General features: G+C 42.4%; 1 protein-coding gene across 1 annotated transcript; it reads left to right on the forward strand.

Moving 5' to 3' along the window:
• Positions 1-15,160: 15,160 nt before the first annotated feature.
• LOC101338007 (RNA-binding protein 7) lies at positions 15,161-16,320 on the forward strand. Its single transcript, XM_004322854.4, has one exon. It carries the CDS (start codon positions 15,192-15,194, stop codon positions 15,990-15,992), a length of 801 nt encoding a protein of 266 aa, XP_004322902.2. The 5' UTR covers positions 15,161-15,191; the 3' UTR covers positions 15,993-16,320.
• The last annotated feature ends 1,272 nt before the right edge of the window (positions 16,321-17,592 follow it).

Consider the following 17,592-nt stretch of genomic DNA (forward strand, 5'->3'; position numbering starts at 1 on the left):
GGAAGAAATGGACAAATTCCTAGAAAGGTACAACCTTCCAAGACTGAGCCAGGAAGAAATAGAAAATGTGAAGAGACCAAACTCAAGTAATGAAATTGAAACTGTCATTAAAAATCTTTCAACAAACAAAAATCCAGGACCAGATGGCTTCACAGGTGAATTCTATCAAACATTTAGAGAAGAGCTAACACTTACCCTTCTCAAACTCTTCCAAAAAACTGCAGAGGGAGGAACACTCCCAAACTCATTCTTCAAGGCCACTATCACCCTGATACCAAACCAGACAAAGATATCACAAAACAAGAAAATTACAGGCCAATATCACTGATGAACATAGACCTCAAAATCCTCAACAAAATACTAGCAAACCAAATCCAACAACACACTAAAAGGATCATACACATGATCAAGTGGGATTTAGCCCAGGGATGCAAGGATTCTTCAATATAGCAAATTGAAGAATAAAAACCATATGATCATCTCAGTAGATGCAGAAAAAGCTTTCAACAAAATTCAACACGAATTTATGACAAAAACTCTCCAGAAAGGGACATAGAGGGAACCTACTTCAACATAATAAAGGCTGTATATGACAAACCCACAGCAAACATTATTCTCAATGGTGAAAAACTGAAAACATTTCCTCTAAAATCAGGAACAAAACAAGGATGTCCACTCTTGCCACTCTTATTTGCAATAGTTTTGGAAGTCCTAGCCACAGCACTCAGAGAAGAAAAAGAAATAAAAGGAATCTAAATTGGAAAAGAAGAAGTAAAACTGTCACTGTTTGGAGATGACATGATACTATACACAGAAAATGCTAAAGATGCCACCAGAAAACTACTAGAGCTAATCAATGAATTTGGTAAAGTTGCAGGATACAAAATTAATGCACAGAAATCTCTTGCATTCCTATGCACTAACAACGAAAGATCAGAAAAATTAAGGAAACGATGCCATTCCTTCACCACTGCAACAAAACGAATAAAATACCTAGGAATAAACCTATCTAAGAAGGCAAAAGACCTGTACACAGAAAACTATAAGATACTGATGAAAGAAATCAAAGATAACACAAACAGATGGAGAGATATACCATGTTCTGGGATTGGAAGAATCAAGATTGTGAAAATGACTATACTACCCAAAGCAATCTACAGAGTCAATGCAATCCCTATCAAATTATCAATGGCATTTTTCACAGAACTAGAACAAAAATTTTACAATTTGTATGGAAACACAAAAGACCTCGAATAACAAAAGCAATCTTGAGGGAAAAAAACGGAGCTGGAGGAATCAGGCTCTCTGACTTCAAACTATACTACAGGGCTACAGTAATCAGGACAGTATGGTACTGGCACAAAAACAGAAATAAAGATCAATAGAACAAGATAGAAAGCCCAGAGGTAAACCCACACACCTATGGTCACTTAATCTATGATAAAATAGGCCAGAATATACAGCCTCTTCAATAAGTGGTGCTGGGAAAACTGGACATCTACATGTAAAAGAATAAAATTAGAATACTCCCTAACACCATACACAAAAATAAACTCAAAATGGATTAAAGACCTAAATGTAAGGCCAGACACTATAAAACTCTTAGAGGAAAACATAGGCAGAACCCTCTTTGACATAAATCGCAGCAAGATCTTTTTTGTCTCACCTCCTAGAGTAATGAGAATAAAAACAAAAATAAACAAATGGGACCTAATTAAACTGAAAACCTTTTGCACAGCAAAGGAAACCATAAACGAGACAGAAAGACAGGGACGTCCCTGGTGGTCCAGTGGTTAAGAATCTGCCTTCCAATGCAGGGGACACAGGTTCGATCCATAGTTGGGGACTAAGATACCACATGCCGCAGGGTAACTAAGCCCGAGCACTGCAACTACTGAGCCCATGCGCTCTAGAGCCCATGTGCCACAACTAGACAGCCCACACACCGCAACTGAGCCCACAGGCTACAAAGAAGATCCCACGTGCTGCAACGAAGATCCTGCCACAACTGAGACCCAATGCAGCCAAATAAATAAATAAATAGATTTTAAAACAAAAAGACGAAAAGACAACCCTCAGAATGGAAGAAAATATTTGCAAATGAAGCAACTGATAGGGATTAATCTCCAAAATGTACAAACAGCTTATGCAGCTCAATATTAAAAAAACAAACAACCCGGAATTCCCTGGTGGCACAGTGGTTAAGAATCCGCCTGCCAATGCAGAAGACACAGGTTTGATCCCCGGTCCGGGAAAATCCCACATGCTGTGGAGTAACTAAGCCCATGCGCCGCAACTACTGAGCCTGCGCTCTAGAGCCTTTGAGCCACAACTACTGAAGCCCACACGTCCTAGAGCCCATGCACTTCAACTACTGAAGCCTGAGCACTCTAGGGCCCCTGCTCTGCAACAAGAGAAGCCACCGCAAATAAGAAGCCTGCACACCACAACAAAGAGTAGCCCCTGCTCACCACAACTAGAGAAAGCCCACGTACAGCAATGAAACCCAACACAGCCAAAAAACAAACAAACAAACAGCCCAATCAAAAAATGGGTAGAAGACCTAAATAGAAATTTCTCCAAAGACATACAGATGGCTAACAAACACATGAAAAGATGCTCAACATCACTAATTATTAGAGTAATGCAAATTAAAACTACAGTGAGGACTCACCTCACACCAGTCAGAATGGCCATCATCAAAACATCTACAAACAATAAATGCTGGAGAGGGTGTTGAGAAAAGGGAACCCTCTTGCGCTGTTGGTGAGAATGTAAATTGATACAGCTACTATGGAGAACAGTAAGGAGGTCCCTTAAAAAACTACAAATAGAACTACCATATGACCTAGCAATCCCACTACTGGGCATATACCCTGAGAAAACCATAATTCAAAAAGAGTAATGTACCACAATGTTCACTGCAGCTCTATATGCAATAGCCAGTACATGGAAGCAACTTAAGTGTCCATCGACAGATGAATGGATAAAGAAGATGTGACATATATATACAATGGACTATTACTCAACAATAAAAAGAAATGAAATTGAGTTATTTGTAGCGAGGTGGATGGACTTAGAGACTGTCATACAGAGTGAAGTAAGTCAGAAAGAGAAAAACAAATACCGTATGCTAACACATATATATGGAATCTAAAAAAAAAAAAATGGTTCTGAAGAACCTAGGGGCAGGACAGGAATAAAGACGCAGATGTAGAGAATGGACTTGAGGACATGGGGAGGGGGAAGGGTAAGCTGGGACAAAGTGAGAAAGTGGCATGGACATATATACACTACCAAACAGCTAGTGGGAAGCAGCCACATGGCACAGGGAGATCAGCTCAGTGCTTTGTGTCCACCTAGAGGGGTGGGATAGGGAGGGTGGGAGGAAGACGCAAGAGGGAGGAGATATGGGGATATATGTATACGTATAGCTGATTCACTTTGTTATAAAGCAGAAACTAACACACCATTGTAAAGCAATTATACTCCAATAAAGATGTTAAAAAAAGAAAGAAAGAAAACAACTGCACTTACAATAGCCTCAAAAAGAATAAAATACTTAGGAATAAATTTAACAAAACAAATGCAAGACTTGTACACTGAAAACTACGAAACATCATTGAAAGAAATTAGAAATAAGCTGAATAAATGGAAAGATATCCCATGTTCACGGATTGGAAGATTTAATATTGTTAAGTTAGTAATACTCCCCCAATTCATCTATAGATTCAGTGTAATTGCTATCGAAATCTGAGGTAGTTATATTGCAGAAAATAACAAGTTGATCATAAAATTTGTATGGAAATACAAGAGACCAAGAATAGCAAAAGAAAAAAAAATCTTGAAAAAGAAAAACAAAGTTGGAGCACTCACAATTCTTGACTTCAAAACAAACTACAAAGCTAATCAAAACAGTATGGTACTGGTATTAGGATAAACATATAGATAAATAAAATGGAATTGAGAGTCTAGAAATAAACCCTTACATTTATGGCCAAACGATTATTGACAAGGGTGCTGTTAAAAGATAAACTGAGTCATATTAAACATTTTAGGAGTTATTTGAGCAAAAATCAACTAGAAGTGGGCAGCACCAAACCACAAGTGGTTAGCAGCGCTCCACCAACAGGAACTGGGGGAAAGCCTTTTATAGAGAAAAGGGAAAAGCAAAACAAGGAAGTTATTTGATTGGCTATAGCTTAAGCCATTGCCTTATTTGGGAAACCTAGTTGGCTGTTTGTGATTGGTTTTCCTTAAGTTTCAATTTCTTAACCTTGAAGCACTTATAGGCTTAGATTTGGTTTGCTTATATAGGCAGCTAAGATATTAGAACTACCTCAGTCTAATGGCCTCCTTCTTTAATTCATTTACAGTGCCAGATCAACTCGATGGGGAAAGGATAGTCTTGTCAACAAATAGTGTTGGAACAACCGTATACCCATATGCAAAAGAATGAGGCTGGACCTTTCCTTATACCACACATGAAAAGTAATTTAATGGAGAATGCAAACAACGTACACATTTATTAGTAATGAGGAAAGCTGAAATAAATTTACAAATAGATGCAAATTTGGTCAATATACACAGGGCAATAATCAATGGTATTCCACCAGACAAAATTCATTTGCAGTTCTGTAGATAAGGATTATATGCGTGGCTATAAGTTTTCTACAAGTTACTAGGTCCTAAAACAATGCAAAGACAATGAAAGGTACAAGCCCTTTCAAAATCAGATCATCCAGAAGAGGACCCTAGAGAAGACACCCAGCAACCTTTTATTTTTTTTGGAAGAAGGCAGTTCATTTCAAATTCCTTCAGTTTTTCTCAACATTCTTCTTGGAGTGCTTTTCTCCTATTCTGTCCCTAGCTCACTCTCACTATTGCAGATCGTAGCCAAAATGGCAATACCTAGGAGGGAACTCCCTTGCCCCCAAACCCAATTTAGGATTTCCTATTCTCTTATAGACCATCCTGGGCTTTTTCTTCAGATCACTTATCACATTTTATAATTTGAGATTATTTGTGTGGTTATTTCTTCACTATCTAGCTGCCATGAGAACACAGCTCCATTTTGCTTACCACTATTTCTAATTGTCTTGCCCTGGGCTTTCGTAGGCTCTCAGTAACCACTTGTTAGTCAGCTGGTCAATCAATCCACAAATAAATCAACTGATGGTAAATGCTACCCCAGCACCTGGTTGTCAACCTCATTTGTAAATCACAATTTTGAGAGAAAAAAATAGGTTTTCAGTTTGGGTTTCACCCTAAATTTTGCCTAATGGAAAGTTGAATATCTGACTCATAAGAAAAGATCAAGAGCTTATATACTTTTCTTGAAGATTTTGATTTGATATATTTAACTTTATTATTAGCAGAGGACAGAAGGTTGATTTTCCTAGGGCTTTGTTTTTTTGGGTTTTTTTTGGGGGGGGTTGGCTCTTTTTCTCTGTGGGACATTTTAGGCCAAGTTATGTATATAGGGAGAGACAAGCCTACTGATGAGGCTAAAATCAGTCTTAAAAACTACACAATTATTCAGAGCAGCTTTACTTGTAATAACCCAAAACTGGAAACAGTCCAAATGTCCTTCAATGGGTGAATGCTTAAACAGACTAGTACATCCATACCGTGGAATACTACCAGCCACAGCCATAAAAGAAACAAATAATTAATACACGCAACAACTTGGATGGAGCTCAAAGGCTTTACGCTAAGAGGAAAAAAAAGCCAATAACCCCACAGAGCAACAGCTCTTAGTGCTGTACACAGCCCTCGTCCACAGAGAGCCTCTCAGGGAGAAATGAACCACAGCAGCCAGTGGGCTGCACTCAGAGCAGTTTGGCTGGTGAGCACTCATGAGCCCTGGCTGTTAACCCTTTGCACTGACCGGCTGTTCTAAAGGGATTAACCCTAAGGCTTGGACAAAGGGAATCCAAGGGGTAGATGATCATGAACAAGCCCTTGTGGGGTCAGGATAGGTGGAAAGACATTTGGGTTCACCTGCAAGACCTGCGGCAGTCCTCACTGTTTCCATGTTCCAACTCAGAAGGCACTGACACCCCCTGGCAATCAGGAAGCTGATGCCCTAGCCTGGGGTCCTGGTCTGGCCTGTCCTGCCCCCAGTCCATCTCCTCACACCTGACAGTGCTGCCTCCCCTGGCCAAGATGAATGGTGCGCACAACCAGGTCAAGTTCCTAAAGCTGCCACCTCCCTCTCCTCGAGGCCGGGGACACACATTCTGTTTCCCACCAGTACCATCATTTGGCCACCATCTTTGTCCCCTCCATCAGCCTGGAGGACACTGTAGCACACACGGAGGCCCTTATTAAATCCCCCAGCAAGCCCTGAATGAAGGCCAACAAAGCCTGTCCTTACTGAACACTGACATGTCTCCAATGAGAAAAGCTGTCTTCCAACATAGGATGGCCTTGGACATCATCACTGCCTCGCCAGGAGGCACCTGTGCCATTAGCCAAGCAGAATGTTGTGTGTTCATACCTGGTGAGTCTTCTGTCTGCTACTGTGTTGTCTTTATTAAATCACATGAGGACACAGGAATGCCCTGAGTGATCCTACCCCCAGCCTAGGGGACTTATAAATCAGTGGTTCTGAACAGTGGGCTCTTGGTGGGAAAAGCTGCCACTGATTTGGGGAATTATTGTCTTAACCTGTGCTTCTCTTGCATGTGCCTGTATTGTTGCTGAGGCATCTGCCTCCAATGTAGCCTGATAGCAGCCAAGAAGGATCCACTTCCGTGCTAGTGAAACCCCTTGGTTTGGTTCTCAGGACCCTTGAGGAAGAAGGGGGGCATGTGAGATTGTCAGAGCTGGTCATGGTCACTAGGGGTGGAGTGTAGGGGGAGGTCATTGAGAGGACGTGACCTTGAGTTTGACCTGCAAGCTGGACCTGGGTGATCAGAGGCTGCTCACCCCCTTCCTCTGTCCTTGGAATGTGCATTCAGCTTCACTTCCTTGCTCCCAGAAGCTCCCCAAGGATGCAGCCTTGAGAGACTAAGGTGGTGTTAAGACCATCTGCATGGTGTCTGTGCCTGAGCCCAGTTACGGCCTCTATATAAACTTCTAAGATTCTGGCCGGGCAGGTGCAGAGATCTACTATCTTGCAGCGTCCAAGACGAGCCTCATGCATAAATTCTCTTGCTTTTTATTGAGTTTTATTTTATTTTATTGGTCACCCCTCATGGTATGCGGGATCCTAGTTCCCTGACAAGGGATGAACCCGCGCCCCCTGCAGTGGAAGCCCGGAGTCCTAACCACTGGACCGCCAGGGAAGTCCCTCCCTGGCTTTTTAAACCTGCCATCAACCAATCTGGAGCAGCCGCCTCTCTCTTCATTCTCTCCCTGCCCTCCAAGTATAGGGGCCAGTTTCAGATTACACCCTGGAGGCTCCAGAGAAGTTTGCAACCCAGCAGAAACACATAACGTTATTTTAACCATCTGCCAAATGATGAAAACAAAACAATTTAGTAACGAATCCCCACCTTGAATACCTTCAATGTGAATTCAGGGATTTAAAAATTATAAAGTACCTTCTTTGTGAATCTGTATCAAGGTGGTATCATGCCGGTATGAGTAGTATTTACTCTTTTGACATGTCTTTGGGGAGAGGAAGGAGGTTGCCCAATCTGAAAAAGGGAAAAATCAGGAAATGAGCAAAGTCTGCCTCTATTGTCCTCAGCTTTCTCCTTTAGGCCCTTTTAGGGCATCTCCACAGCCCTAATCCTTAGTTGCCCAGTGCCTTTAATTTTTTTCTCACTCAGAGGCCATCCTGAAATCAGGTCTCTGAGCCTCTTTTCATACTAAAGTGGGAGTAACTAACCAGAGCATTTTAACAGGGGTTGAAAGGCCAAAACCAAAAGTCAGGAATCATCCATGAAGTGAGAACATCTGGTAGCTTCCAGGCTTTGGGGCCACCTGAGTCTTCCAGGAAGGACGGAAGGGAGGGCAGGGGAGAATGGGGTGGGAACTCTTGGGCACAGGGAAAGGTCTGATGTTGCAGGGCCAACAGGTAGATTGGGCTTAGCAAGGGAAGAAGGCATCCAGGGGTGCTAACAAAACCCAAGACTTGTAATCCTACAGACAGCCCATTGCCACCTGGCCCACCAGGAAGGGGAGACACCTGGTCACAGGAGGGAGAAAAAGGGCTTAGATTTGCAGAGCACCTACTCTGTGCCAGGTATTGTGTGAGGTGCTCTATGGATGACACCTCAGTTGACACCCCCGCCCCAACCCTTGACATAGGTTCCCATTTCTGGATGAGGGTACTGAGACCCAGTGAGGCTAGGTCTTTTTTTTTTTTTTTTTTTTTTTTGCGGTATGCGGGCCTCTCACTGTTGTGGTCTCTCCCGTTGCGGAGCACAGGCTCTGGACGCGCAGGCTCAGCGGCCATGGCTCACGGGCCTAGCCGCTCCGCGGCATGTGGGCTCTTCCTGGACCGGGGCACGAACCCAAGGCTAGGTCTTTGAAGTAATGTGTCTTATTGGACAAACTCTAAGAGGATGGGCCTGCCCAGTTAACACAAAGCCACTGCTGTGGGTGGCTATGCCCATCTGGTATCTGAGTGACCCATTCTGAGGGAACTGAGTCATGGGTCTTGCCTACCTGGCAACGCAGACCTGCTGCTCCTCCAGGCTTCCTCACCACAGTAAGCAGCCCTTGGTCCCGAGACCCGACCCCACCCAACTTAGGCAGATGAGCTGGGCGTCCCAGCCAATCACTGCCATCATCAAGATCCTCCTTCCCATGGCCATGGCTGAGTCCAGCCTGATCATTTTCACCTGGAGGACTGCAGCAGCCTCCTAACTGGTGTCTCCACCGTTGGCCTCCCTGAATCCATTCTTCACAAACCACTCAGAGTGAGCTCCCCAAAATGTAAAACTGATCACGCTTTCCCTGTTTAAAACACACCAAAGGCTTTGTGTTGTCCTCAGGATAAACCCCATCTCCATAACAAGGCCTGGTGTTGCCTGTGCAATCTGACTCCTGCCCCCTCTCTAGCCCCATCAGGAACTCCCTTCCCCTGCTCTCAGGGTTCCAGCCACACTCAGTTCCTGATATGTGCTAGGACTTCCTGCCTCAGGACCTCTGCACAAGCTATTTCCCTTACCTGTATTCCTGTCTTCCTTGCTTTTCAACCTACCTAACACTGCTCAGATGTTCTCTTATCAGAGAGGCATTCTCTGAGCTCCCAATATATTCCTTTCCATTGTGTTGTTTATTCCAATGTATAAGTATCTAGCTACTTTTGTGATTATTTATTTAATGTTTGTCTCCAGGAGAACAGGGACCACAATCTTTTGATTCTTTGTGGTATTCTTGGTGCCAAGCAGAAGGCCTGGCAAATGGTAGGCACTTGGTAAATATGTATTATATAGATGGATAGATGGACAGACAAACAAGTAGATGTTCTTACCGAAAGCTCACGCTGATTTTTCCTTTTGCCTCAGGCTCCAATATGGCTTGGCATAGTACTGTTACTGATCCTGTCTTTATTTAAAATTTTGACATTTTATTAAAATGTTATTTATGTTGATTACTGAGGTTTTTTTTTTTTGGTGCCCCCTTAAATTTTGTGCTCAAGGTCAGTACCTCACTAACCATTCCCAAGTTCCAGCCCTGCCCATAGTAAGGAATTAATAATAACTATTGCTAAAATAATTATTATCATATAGATAAGACATAATAGAACAATCATAGGCTTTAGAATCAGACAAACTTAGGTTTCAACCTGGCACATTCATTCATCAATCATCCATTTACTTAAACGTGCTCAATGATTTTTTGAGACCCCGCTCTGTGCCACCTATCTCTCAACATGCTGGGATACAGTGTGACAGAAACACAGCCTCTGCCCTCAGGGAGCTTCCAGTCTAGAAGCTCTGCTGCTGACCAGCTTGTGACCTTCTGTGAGTCATTAGGCTTCCTGAGTCTCAGGTTCTTAATCTGTAACAGAATAATAACAATAACAACAACAATAACAATAATATCATCTGCCTGTATTGCCCAAAGGTTGGGAATTTTAGCAATCAGCTATGTCAATAGACATGAACCCATATCCCAATACAATGCCCCATCTGGTATTATTTGCAGTTTCAAGGAAGAGGCCCAGAAAAGGTAAGTGTCCTGTCTGGGGTCACACAGCCTTCAGAAGCAGAAACAAGGGCAAATCTAGTTTTCCTGCTTCATGATCAAGGCTCTGCTGCATACAGACAGATCTCCCCTTCCTGTCCCAGCATCTTCCTGAGATCTCGAGGACTGGGAAATGGTGGTGACCCATCCCTTTTGCAGGGAGGACAGTCTTGCCCTGTTGTGGCCCATCCTGGGCATAGTCCAGCCTTGGGGAGGGTCTGAAAGAAAGAGGAGTTAGCAGAGGAGGAAAAGAATAAATTAAAAGAGGAGGAGGAAGAGGCATCCAGAAAAGGGGCCAGGCCATACCCCCTCCAGGGTCTTGCCACCTCCTCCTCCTTCCTTTCCCCAACATTCCCAGGGACAGAGAAGCAGGTCTCAGTGTCCTAGTGGACACAGCTCAGCCTCATACCACCCTTCTCAGGGCAGAACCAGTGGCTGACCTGACCATACTCTCTCTCTTCCATCTCTCAAAAAATCCCACACAGTTTGTGCCAAACTCTTTTAAGACTTCTATCCTCTGCCCCAAAGCAATTGGGGCATCCCAGCTCAGGGTGCAGGAAAAGCAGATGCCCGAGGCCCCTCCTACTGTTACCGAGTCCAAGCTTGTACTGCTCGCCACACGACAGACCAATAAATCTAGAGATGAGGTGTTGGGGCAAGGAATAGTGACTTTATTTGGAAATCCAGCAGACCAAGAAGATGGTGGACTAATGTCTCAAAGAACCATCTTAGTTCTTTGAGAAGAATTCAGGCTTTTTTTTTAGTAAAAGGGGAGGGGGTGTGGTTGGTTGTTGCCAACTTCCGGGGGTTGAAATCCTTTGTTCTTGCGGCTGTCCACATAGGTCAGGTAAACCGTCAACAGGACAAACGTTATTCTTTGTTCTGCAAATTTTTATCTCTATATGAATGGAAAAGTGTTACACCCTTAAAGGTCAGAGCCTTGAGAATGGGCTATCCTGTATATTTCAGGCTATAGGCAACATTCTTAACTTGTAGCAAAAACAATAGAATACAAAGGTCAAAGTAAAAGAAACAGTACAAATATGGAGTCAGATTTGTTCTTCCCTATTATACTACCTCACCCCCCTCACCTCAGCCAGAGCTTGGGAATTGTCCTGCTCTGGATTTAACCCCAATATCACTTTCTTTCAGCTCTCACTCACTGTGCTGGATTCTGTTCTCTTCCAAAACTTTGCCCTGACTCCCAGCCCTCCAGGGCCCCAAGAAGCCAGGGGGCTCCAGGCCTTAGGGTCTATTTGGTAGCGGAGCCTTGCAGGAAGCGCAAAGGGCCATTCCATCAAAACTGTGCTGGACACGTCAAGAATTTGTGTGGTTTCATTTGGGCCTCTGACAGGTCAGGAGCTTAGAAGTGAAGGCGGGCAGGTCAGAACCCTGAGCAGGACACAAGAAGGAGTCCAGGAGTGGGGGATGGAAGCTCCTTTACTTTTAGTCCCGTGTGACAGAAAGCCCACATTAAATGTCCTAGAGAAAAACAAAAATAGCTTATTGGCTTATGTCCCCAAATACTCAAAAAGAGCAAATGCCAGGGTGGCTCAGGGAAAACGAGTCCCAGGGCAAAGGACTCCTCAGCACTGTGGGGTTGACTCCACTTGCTCTTCTGCAGATGCCCCAAGACCACCACAGGACCCCCTCCCCGCCAACGGAGCTGCCTCCCCGCTTCCTTATAAGCTGAGAACTACTGAGGAAGGACCACAGCTGCTGGACTTGGGAGGTGGGTCCCCACCTGAGACAAAGGACTGACAAGAGCCCCGTGGGACTAACAGCTGCATGGGCAGAGAAGTTCCCTCAGAGAAGGAGGGCAGAGCTTCCAGAAGAAAGAAGGGTGCTGGAAAGAAATAAACAGATGTAAATCTCCCTACTTTATTTTTTCTAAAAAACAAACAAACAAAAAACACCTCTTGGTCTTAAAGTATTGATCTACTTTAAGGCATTGTCTGAAAGTATTACCACGTTAAATGTTTGTGCTCATTTCTACATTATGTACGTGGTGTGCACACACCCAAAACGTGCGTCACATTTTATCATTTCCATGCCTTTTTCTGAAAGAGTGAGCTCTCGTATCAGGAGACCTTGTTTTGAAGCCCAGCTTTGCCCCTTTCTAGCCGTGTGAGCAAATTACTTCACTACTCTGTGCCTGCGTATCCTCATCCCTAAAAGGGGATGATGATTGTACCTATTATACAAGGTAGTAATGAGGATATAATGATAAAATATTTTCAAAACAGTAAGTGGTTTGTGTCCCATTACAACTCTTTGTTATTACCACTATTTGCAGTTACCTCTGACTAGAACGTTCTTCCTTCTTTCTTTGCCTTTTAAAATTGGATACAGTCTCAGTCCAATTTTTGAGACCCAGTTCAAATGCCATCCCTTTCATGCATTTTTCTCCTCCTTCTAATCAAGGGATCTCTCTTGCCTTCCTCTGAAATCCTCACTGGGCCCTAAGGCCTCACAGCTCTAGATGGCAGGGACTTTCTCAGTCCTCTTCATCTCCACCCCAACTAGAATAAAACCATCTTTACTCATACTTACAGTAGGCCTTCTTAACAAGTACTAGCTTAATTAAAAGAAATAAGCCTAAATCTCCCAACAAAGAAAAACTCTGGACCACATAGCTTCACTGGTGAAATCCACCAAACACTGAAAGAAGAATTAACATGTCAAACTCTTCCAAAAAATAGAAGAGGAAGGAATACTTCCTAACTCACTCCATGAAGTCAGCATTACCCTGATCTATGAACATATTTTCATATAAATATGTGTACATAATGTTTATAGCAGCACTATTCATAATATCCACAAATTATGAAACAACCCAAATGTCCATCAAATGATGAATGGATAAACAACACGAGAGACTTCTCTGGTGGCGCAGTGGTTAAGAATCCTCCTGCCAATGCAGGGGACACGGGTTGGATCCCTGGCCCGGAAGATCCCACATGCCTCAGAGCAACTAAGCCCGTGTGCCACAACTACTGAGCCTGCGCTCTAGAGCCCGCGAGCCACAACTAATGAGCCCGTGTGCTGCAACTACTGAAGCCTCCATGCCTAGAGCCTGTGCTCCGCAACAAGAGAAGCCACCACAATGAGAAGCCCACGCACCACAATGAAGAGTAGCCCCCACTCACTGCAACTAGAGAAAGCCCGAGTGCAGCAGCAAAGACCCAATGCAGCCAAAAATAAATAAATAAAATTAAATTAAATACATAAATAAATAAATAAATATATGAGATACAGCCATACAATGGAATATTATTCAGTCATAAAAAAATTAAGTACTGATCCCTGTTACAACCTGGATGAACCTTAAAAACATGAAATTAAACATTAAATGAAAGGATCCAAACACAAAAGGCAGCATATAATATTATTCCATTTATATACAAAGCATCCGGAATAGGCAAATCCATAGAGACAGAATGCAGACTAGTGGTTGCCAGGGCCTGGGGGAGGAGAGAAAGAAAGTGACTATTTACTGGGTGTAGGAAATACCTTTTGGGGTGGTCAAAATCTTCTGGAAGTAGACAGAGGTGATGCTTACACAAACTGTGGATGTATTAAATGCCACTAAATTGCACACTTTAAAAAGGATTAACAGTTAATATTATTTGTTTTACCTCTGTAACAACAAAAAGCAATAAGCCTCCTCTTGAATGAGGAAGTATTACTTTTACTTTCAGGAAACTTATACAGATTAGTCAATCTCCATTGCCCAAAGAGGAAATTATCAGTTAGCTTTTACTCATAACAAATCACCCTCAAATTTAGTAGATTAAAACAAGCATTGGGACATCCCTGGCGGTCCAGTGGTTGAGACTTCACCTTCCAGTACAGGGGGTGTGGGTTCGATCTCTGGTGAGGGAGCTAAGATCCCACATGCCTCACAGCCAAAAGAAAAAAAACCCCACCAAATCATAAAACAGCAGCAATATTGTAACAAATTCAATAAAGACTTTTTAAAAAATGGTCCACATCAAAAAAATCTTTACAGAAAAAAAAAAACAAGCATTAACAACAAGATACCTCTGCACACCTACTAGAATGGCCAAAATCTGGAAAAATAACATCAAAGGCTGGCAAGGATGTGGAACAGCAGAAACTCCCATTCATTGCTGGTGGGGATGCAAAATGGTACAGCCACTTTGGAAGACAACTTGGAGGTTTCTTACGAAACTAAACATACTCTTACCAAATAATCCAGCAATCATGCTCCTTGGTATTTACCCAAAGGGGATGAAAACTTATGTCCACACAGAAACCAGCGCACAGATGTTTATAGTAGCTTTATTCATAATTGCCAAAACTTAGAAGCAACCAAGATGTCCCTTAGTAGGTGAACAGGTAAATAAACTGTGGTACCTCCAGACAGCCCTAAAGCAAATGAGGTATCAAGCGGTGAAAAGACAGGGAGGAATCTTACAAGCATATTAGTACGTGAAAGAAGCCAATCTGAAAATGTTGCATACTGCATGATTCCAACTATATGACATTCTGGAAAAGGCAAAACTATGGAGACAGTAAAAACTCAGTGATTGCCGGGTTGGGGGTAGGTGGGTGGTAGGGGAGATGAGTAGGCAGAGCACAGAGGATTTTTAGGACAGTGAAAATAGTCTATGATACCATAATGATGGATACACATAACTATACATTTGTCCAAACCCATAGAATGTACAACACCAAGAGTGAACTGTAATGTAAACTATGGTCTTTGGGTGATTATGATGTGTCACTGTTAGGTTCACCAATTGTATCAAATGTACCACTCTGGTGGGGACTATTGATAATGGCGGAGGCTGTGCCTTTTGGGGGTATGGGGTATGAGGGAAACCCCTATACCTCCCCTCAGTTTTGCTATGAATCTAAAACTGCTTTTAAGTGCCAGCATTTATTATTTCTCACAATTCTGTGGGTTGGACGGATGGTTCTCCTGGTCTGAGGCAACTCAGCTGGGGTTCAATGGTCTAGGATGGGGTGCGTCGGCGGCGACCCTTCGGCCTTTTTCGGGAGGGGGCGATGCTGAGATGGGGGCGGCGGCAGCGGAAGCGGATCGTACTCTCTTTGTGGGCAACCTTGAAACGAAAGTGACAGAGGAGCTCCTTTTCGAGCTTTTCCACCAGGCTGGGCCAGTAATAAAAGTGAAAATTCCAAAAGATAAGGATGGTAAACCAAAGCAGTTTGCGTTTGTGAATTTCAAACATGAAGTATCTGTTCCTTATGCCATGAATCTGCTTAACGGAATCAAACTTTTTGGAAGGCCCATCAAAATTCAGTTTAGATCAGGAAGTAGCCATGCCTCACAGGAGGTCAGTTCGTCATATCCCCAGCATCATGTTGGAAGTTCAAGACCTACTTCCACATCTCCTAGCAGGTACGAAAGGACAGTGGATAACATGACTCCACCAACACCAATAATTCAAAGATCTTTTTCTTCTTCAGAAAATTTTCAGAGACAAGCAGTGATGAACAGTGTCTTGAGACAGATGTCATATGGAGGGAAATTTAGTTCTCCACATCTGGATCAATCAGGATTTTCCCCATCAGTTCAGTCACATAATCACACTTTTAACCGGTCTTCAACCTCCCAGTGGTGCCAAGATACACCATTATCACAGCGAAAAGTCAGACAGAATTCTCATACCTACGCAGTGGATAGACATTATAGCCGTGAACAGCGTTACACTGATCATGGGTCCGACCATCATTATAGAGGAAGCAGAGATGATTTCTTCTATGAAGAGAGAAATCCCGATGGCTGGAGCCATGACTATGATAACAGAAGAGACAGTGGTAGAGATGGAAAATGGCGCTCATCTCGACACTAACAAGTGTTAAAAGGATGTTTTCATAGTGTCATTCTAGGCCCTTTTTGTTAAGTTGTTTCTGGGAATGTTTTCTTTAAAAAAGTCTATAGAGCAGCTTTACAAGTTGGCACATTTCTTTATAAAATTTTTAAAACCTAATTGCAGTCCAATACAGAAATGAGAATTGTGGTTCTAGTTTTATTACATTAATAACCTTTCACCTCAGGGTTTTAAGAAGAGGAAAGGGTTTTATGCTAAAGAAAGTGCACAATTCCTAATCATTTTAGACAATTGAGGAAGGGATGTATTATTTGGATTAGTTGTATTATGAAGCAAATATTTTAATTATCTGTTATCTTTTTGTATTACAATAAATTTCTTGTTAGGGAATCCGATTTTTGGTGTATATAATGGAAAACATTCAAGTTGATAGTCTGAAATGACTCAGTATTTTGTTACTAAACGAGAAAATGTAAATTCAGTGATTCATTTTACTAATATTTGAGAAAACCTTTTGGTCAAGTTTGGGGATAAATCATATTATTTAACTTAGAGAACTTAAGTGTAAGTTCTGTGACATGACCTTGAGTTTTACTGTAAGTGAGCATACAAGTATACATCTACACATGCTATTTCATTGTAAAATTTTCGAATTTGCTCATTAAAACATGTTCCATGGGCTTCCCTGGTGGCGCAGTGGTTGAGAGTCCGCCTGCCGATGCAGGGGACACGGGTTCGTGCCCCGGTCTGGGAAGATCCCACATGCCACGGAGCGGCTGGGCCCGTGAGCCATGGCCGCTGCGCCTGCGCGTCCAGAGCCTGTGCTCCGCAACAGGAGAGGCCGCAACAGTGAGAGGCCCGCGTACAACAACAACAAAAAAAAAAAAAAAAAAAAATGTTCGATGTATGACTGAAGTCACTCAGGAAGTTAAATATCTCTAAATGTATTTTTTTTACAGTAAAAATACAGTGTTAATGTAAATCTTTTTCTGGAAGAACAAAAATGTAAATGCATAGTCAGATAAAGTAGTAAAATGTTTTACTGAAAGTATTCTTTTTTGGGAAAAAAGGTTCATGAAACCTTTAAGTGCTGCCTCTATCACTCAAATTTCTAAACTTTTAACATTTTCAAAGTGCAAGGACACATTTTATTATGGAGATTGTACAGGGTTCTTTTTTGTTTGAACATTTGAAAGAATTTAGTCTAAAACACTTTGATTTAAAATTTTTAAAATCTTGTTTAACAAAACTTTTATGTATCAATATGCCGTTTCCCTTTCATTGTAGAACTTGTTTATAAAAATTAATTCCTTGAAAAATTTGGATTCTTTTTAATATTAACTACAACATTTGTACTATGTTGCTTTTTAATATATTGAAAACAAAAAGAAAAAAAAAAAAATGGTCTAGGATGACCTCTCAGCTGGGACAGCTCTCCATGTGGTTGCTTAACCTTCAAGAGGCCACTATGGGCTGGTACACATAATTGCATAAAGGTTCCCAGTAGAAAACTAGCACAAGTCTCAATGGGCCAGCACTTTTCAAGTCTCTGTTTGCATCACACATTCTACTGTCTCATTTGCCAAAGTAAGTCACATAGCCAAGACCAGAGTCAGTATGG

The sequence above is a fragment of the Tursiops truncatus genome, chromosome 20 (genome assembly GCF_011762595.2).
Source record: "Tursiops truncatus isolate mTurTru1 chromosome 20, mTurTru1.mat.Y, whole genome shotgun sequence".
Taxonomy (NCBI): Eukaryota; Metazoa; Chordata; class Mammalia; order Artiodactyla; family Delphinidae; genus Tursiops; species Tursiops truncatus.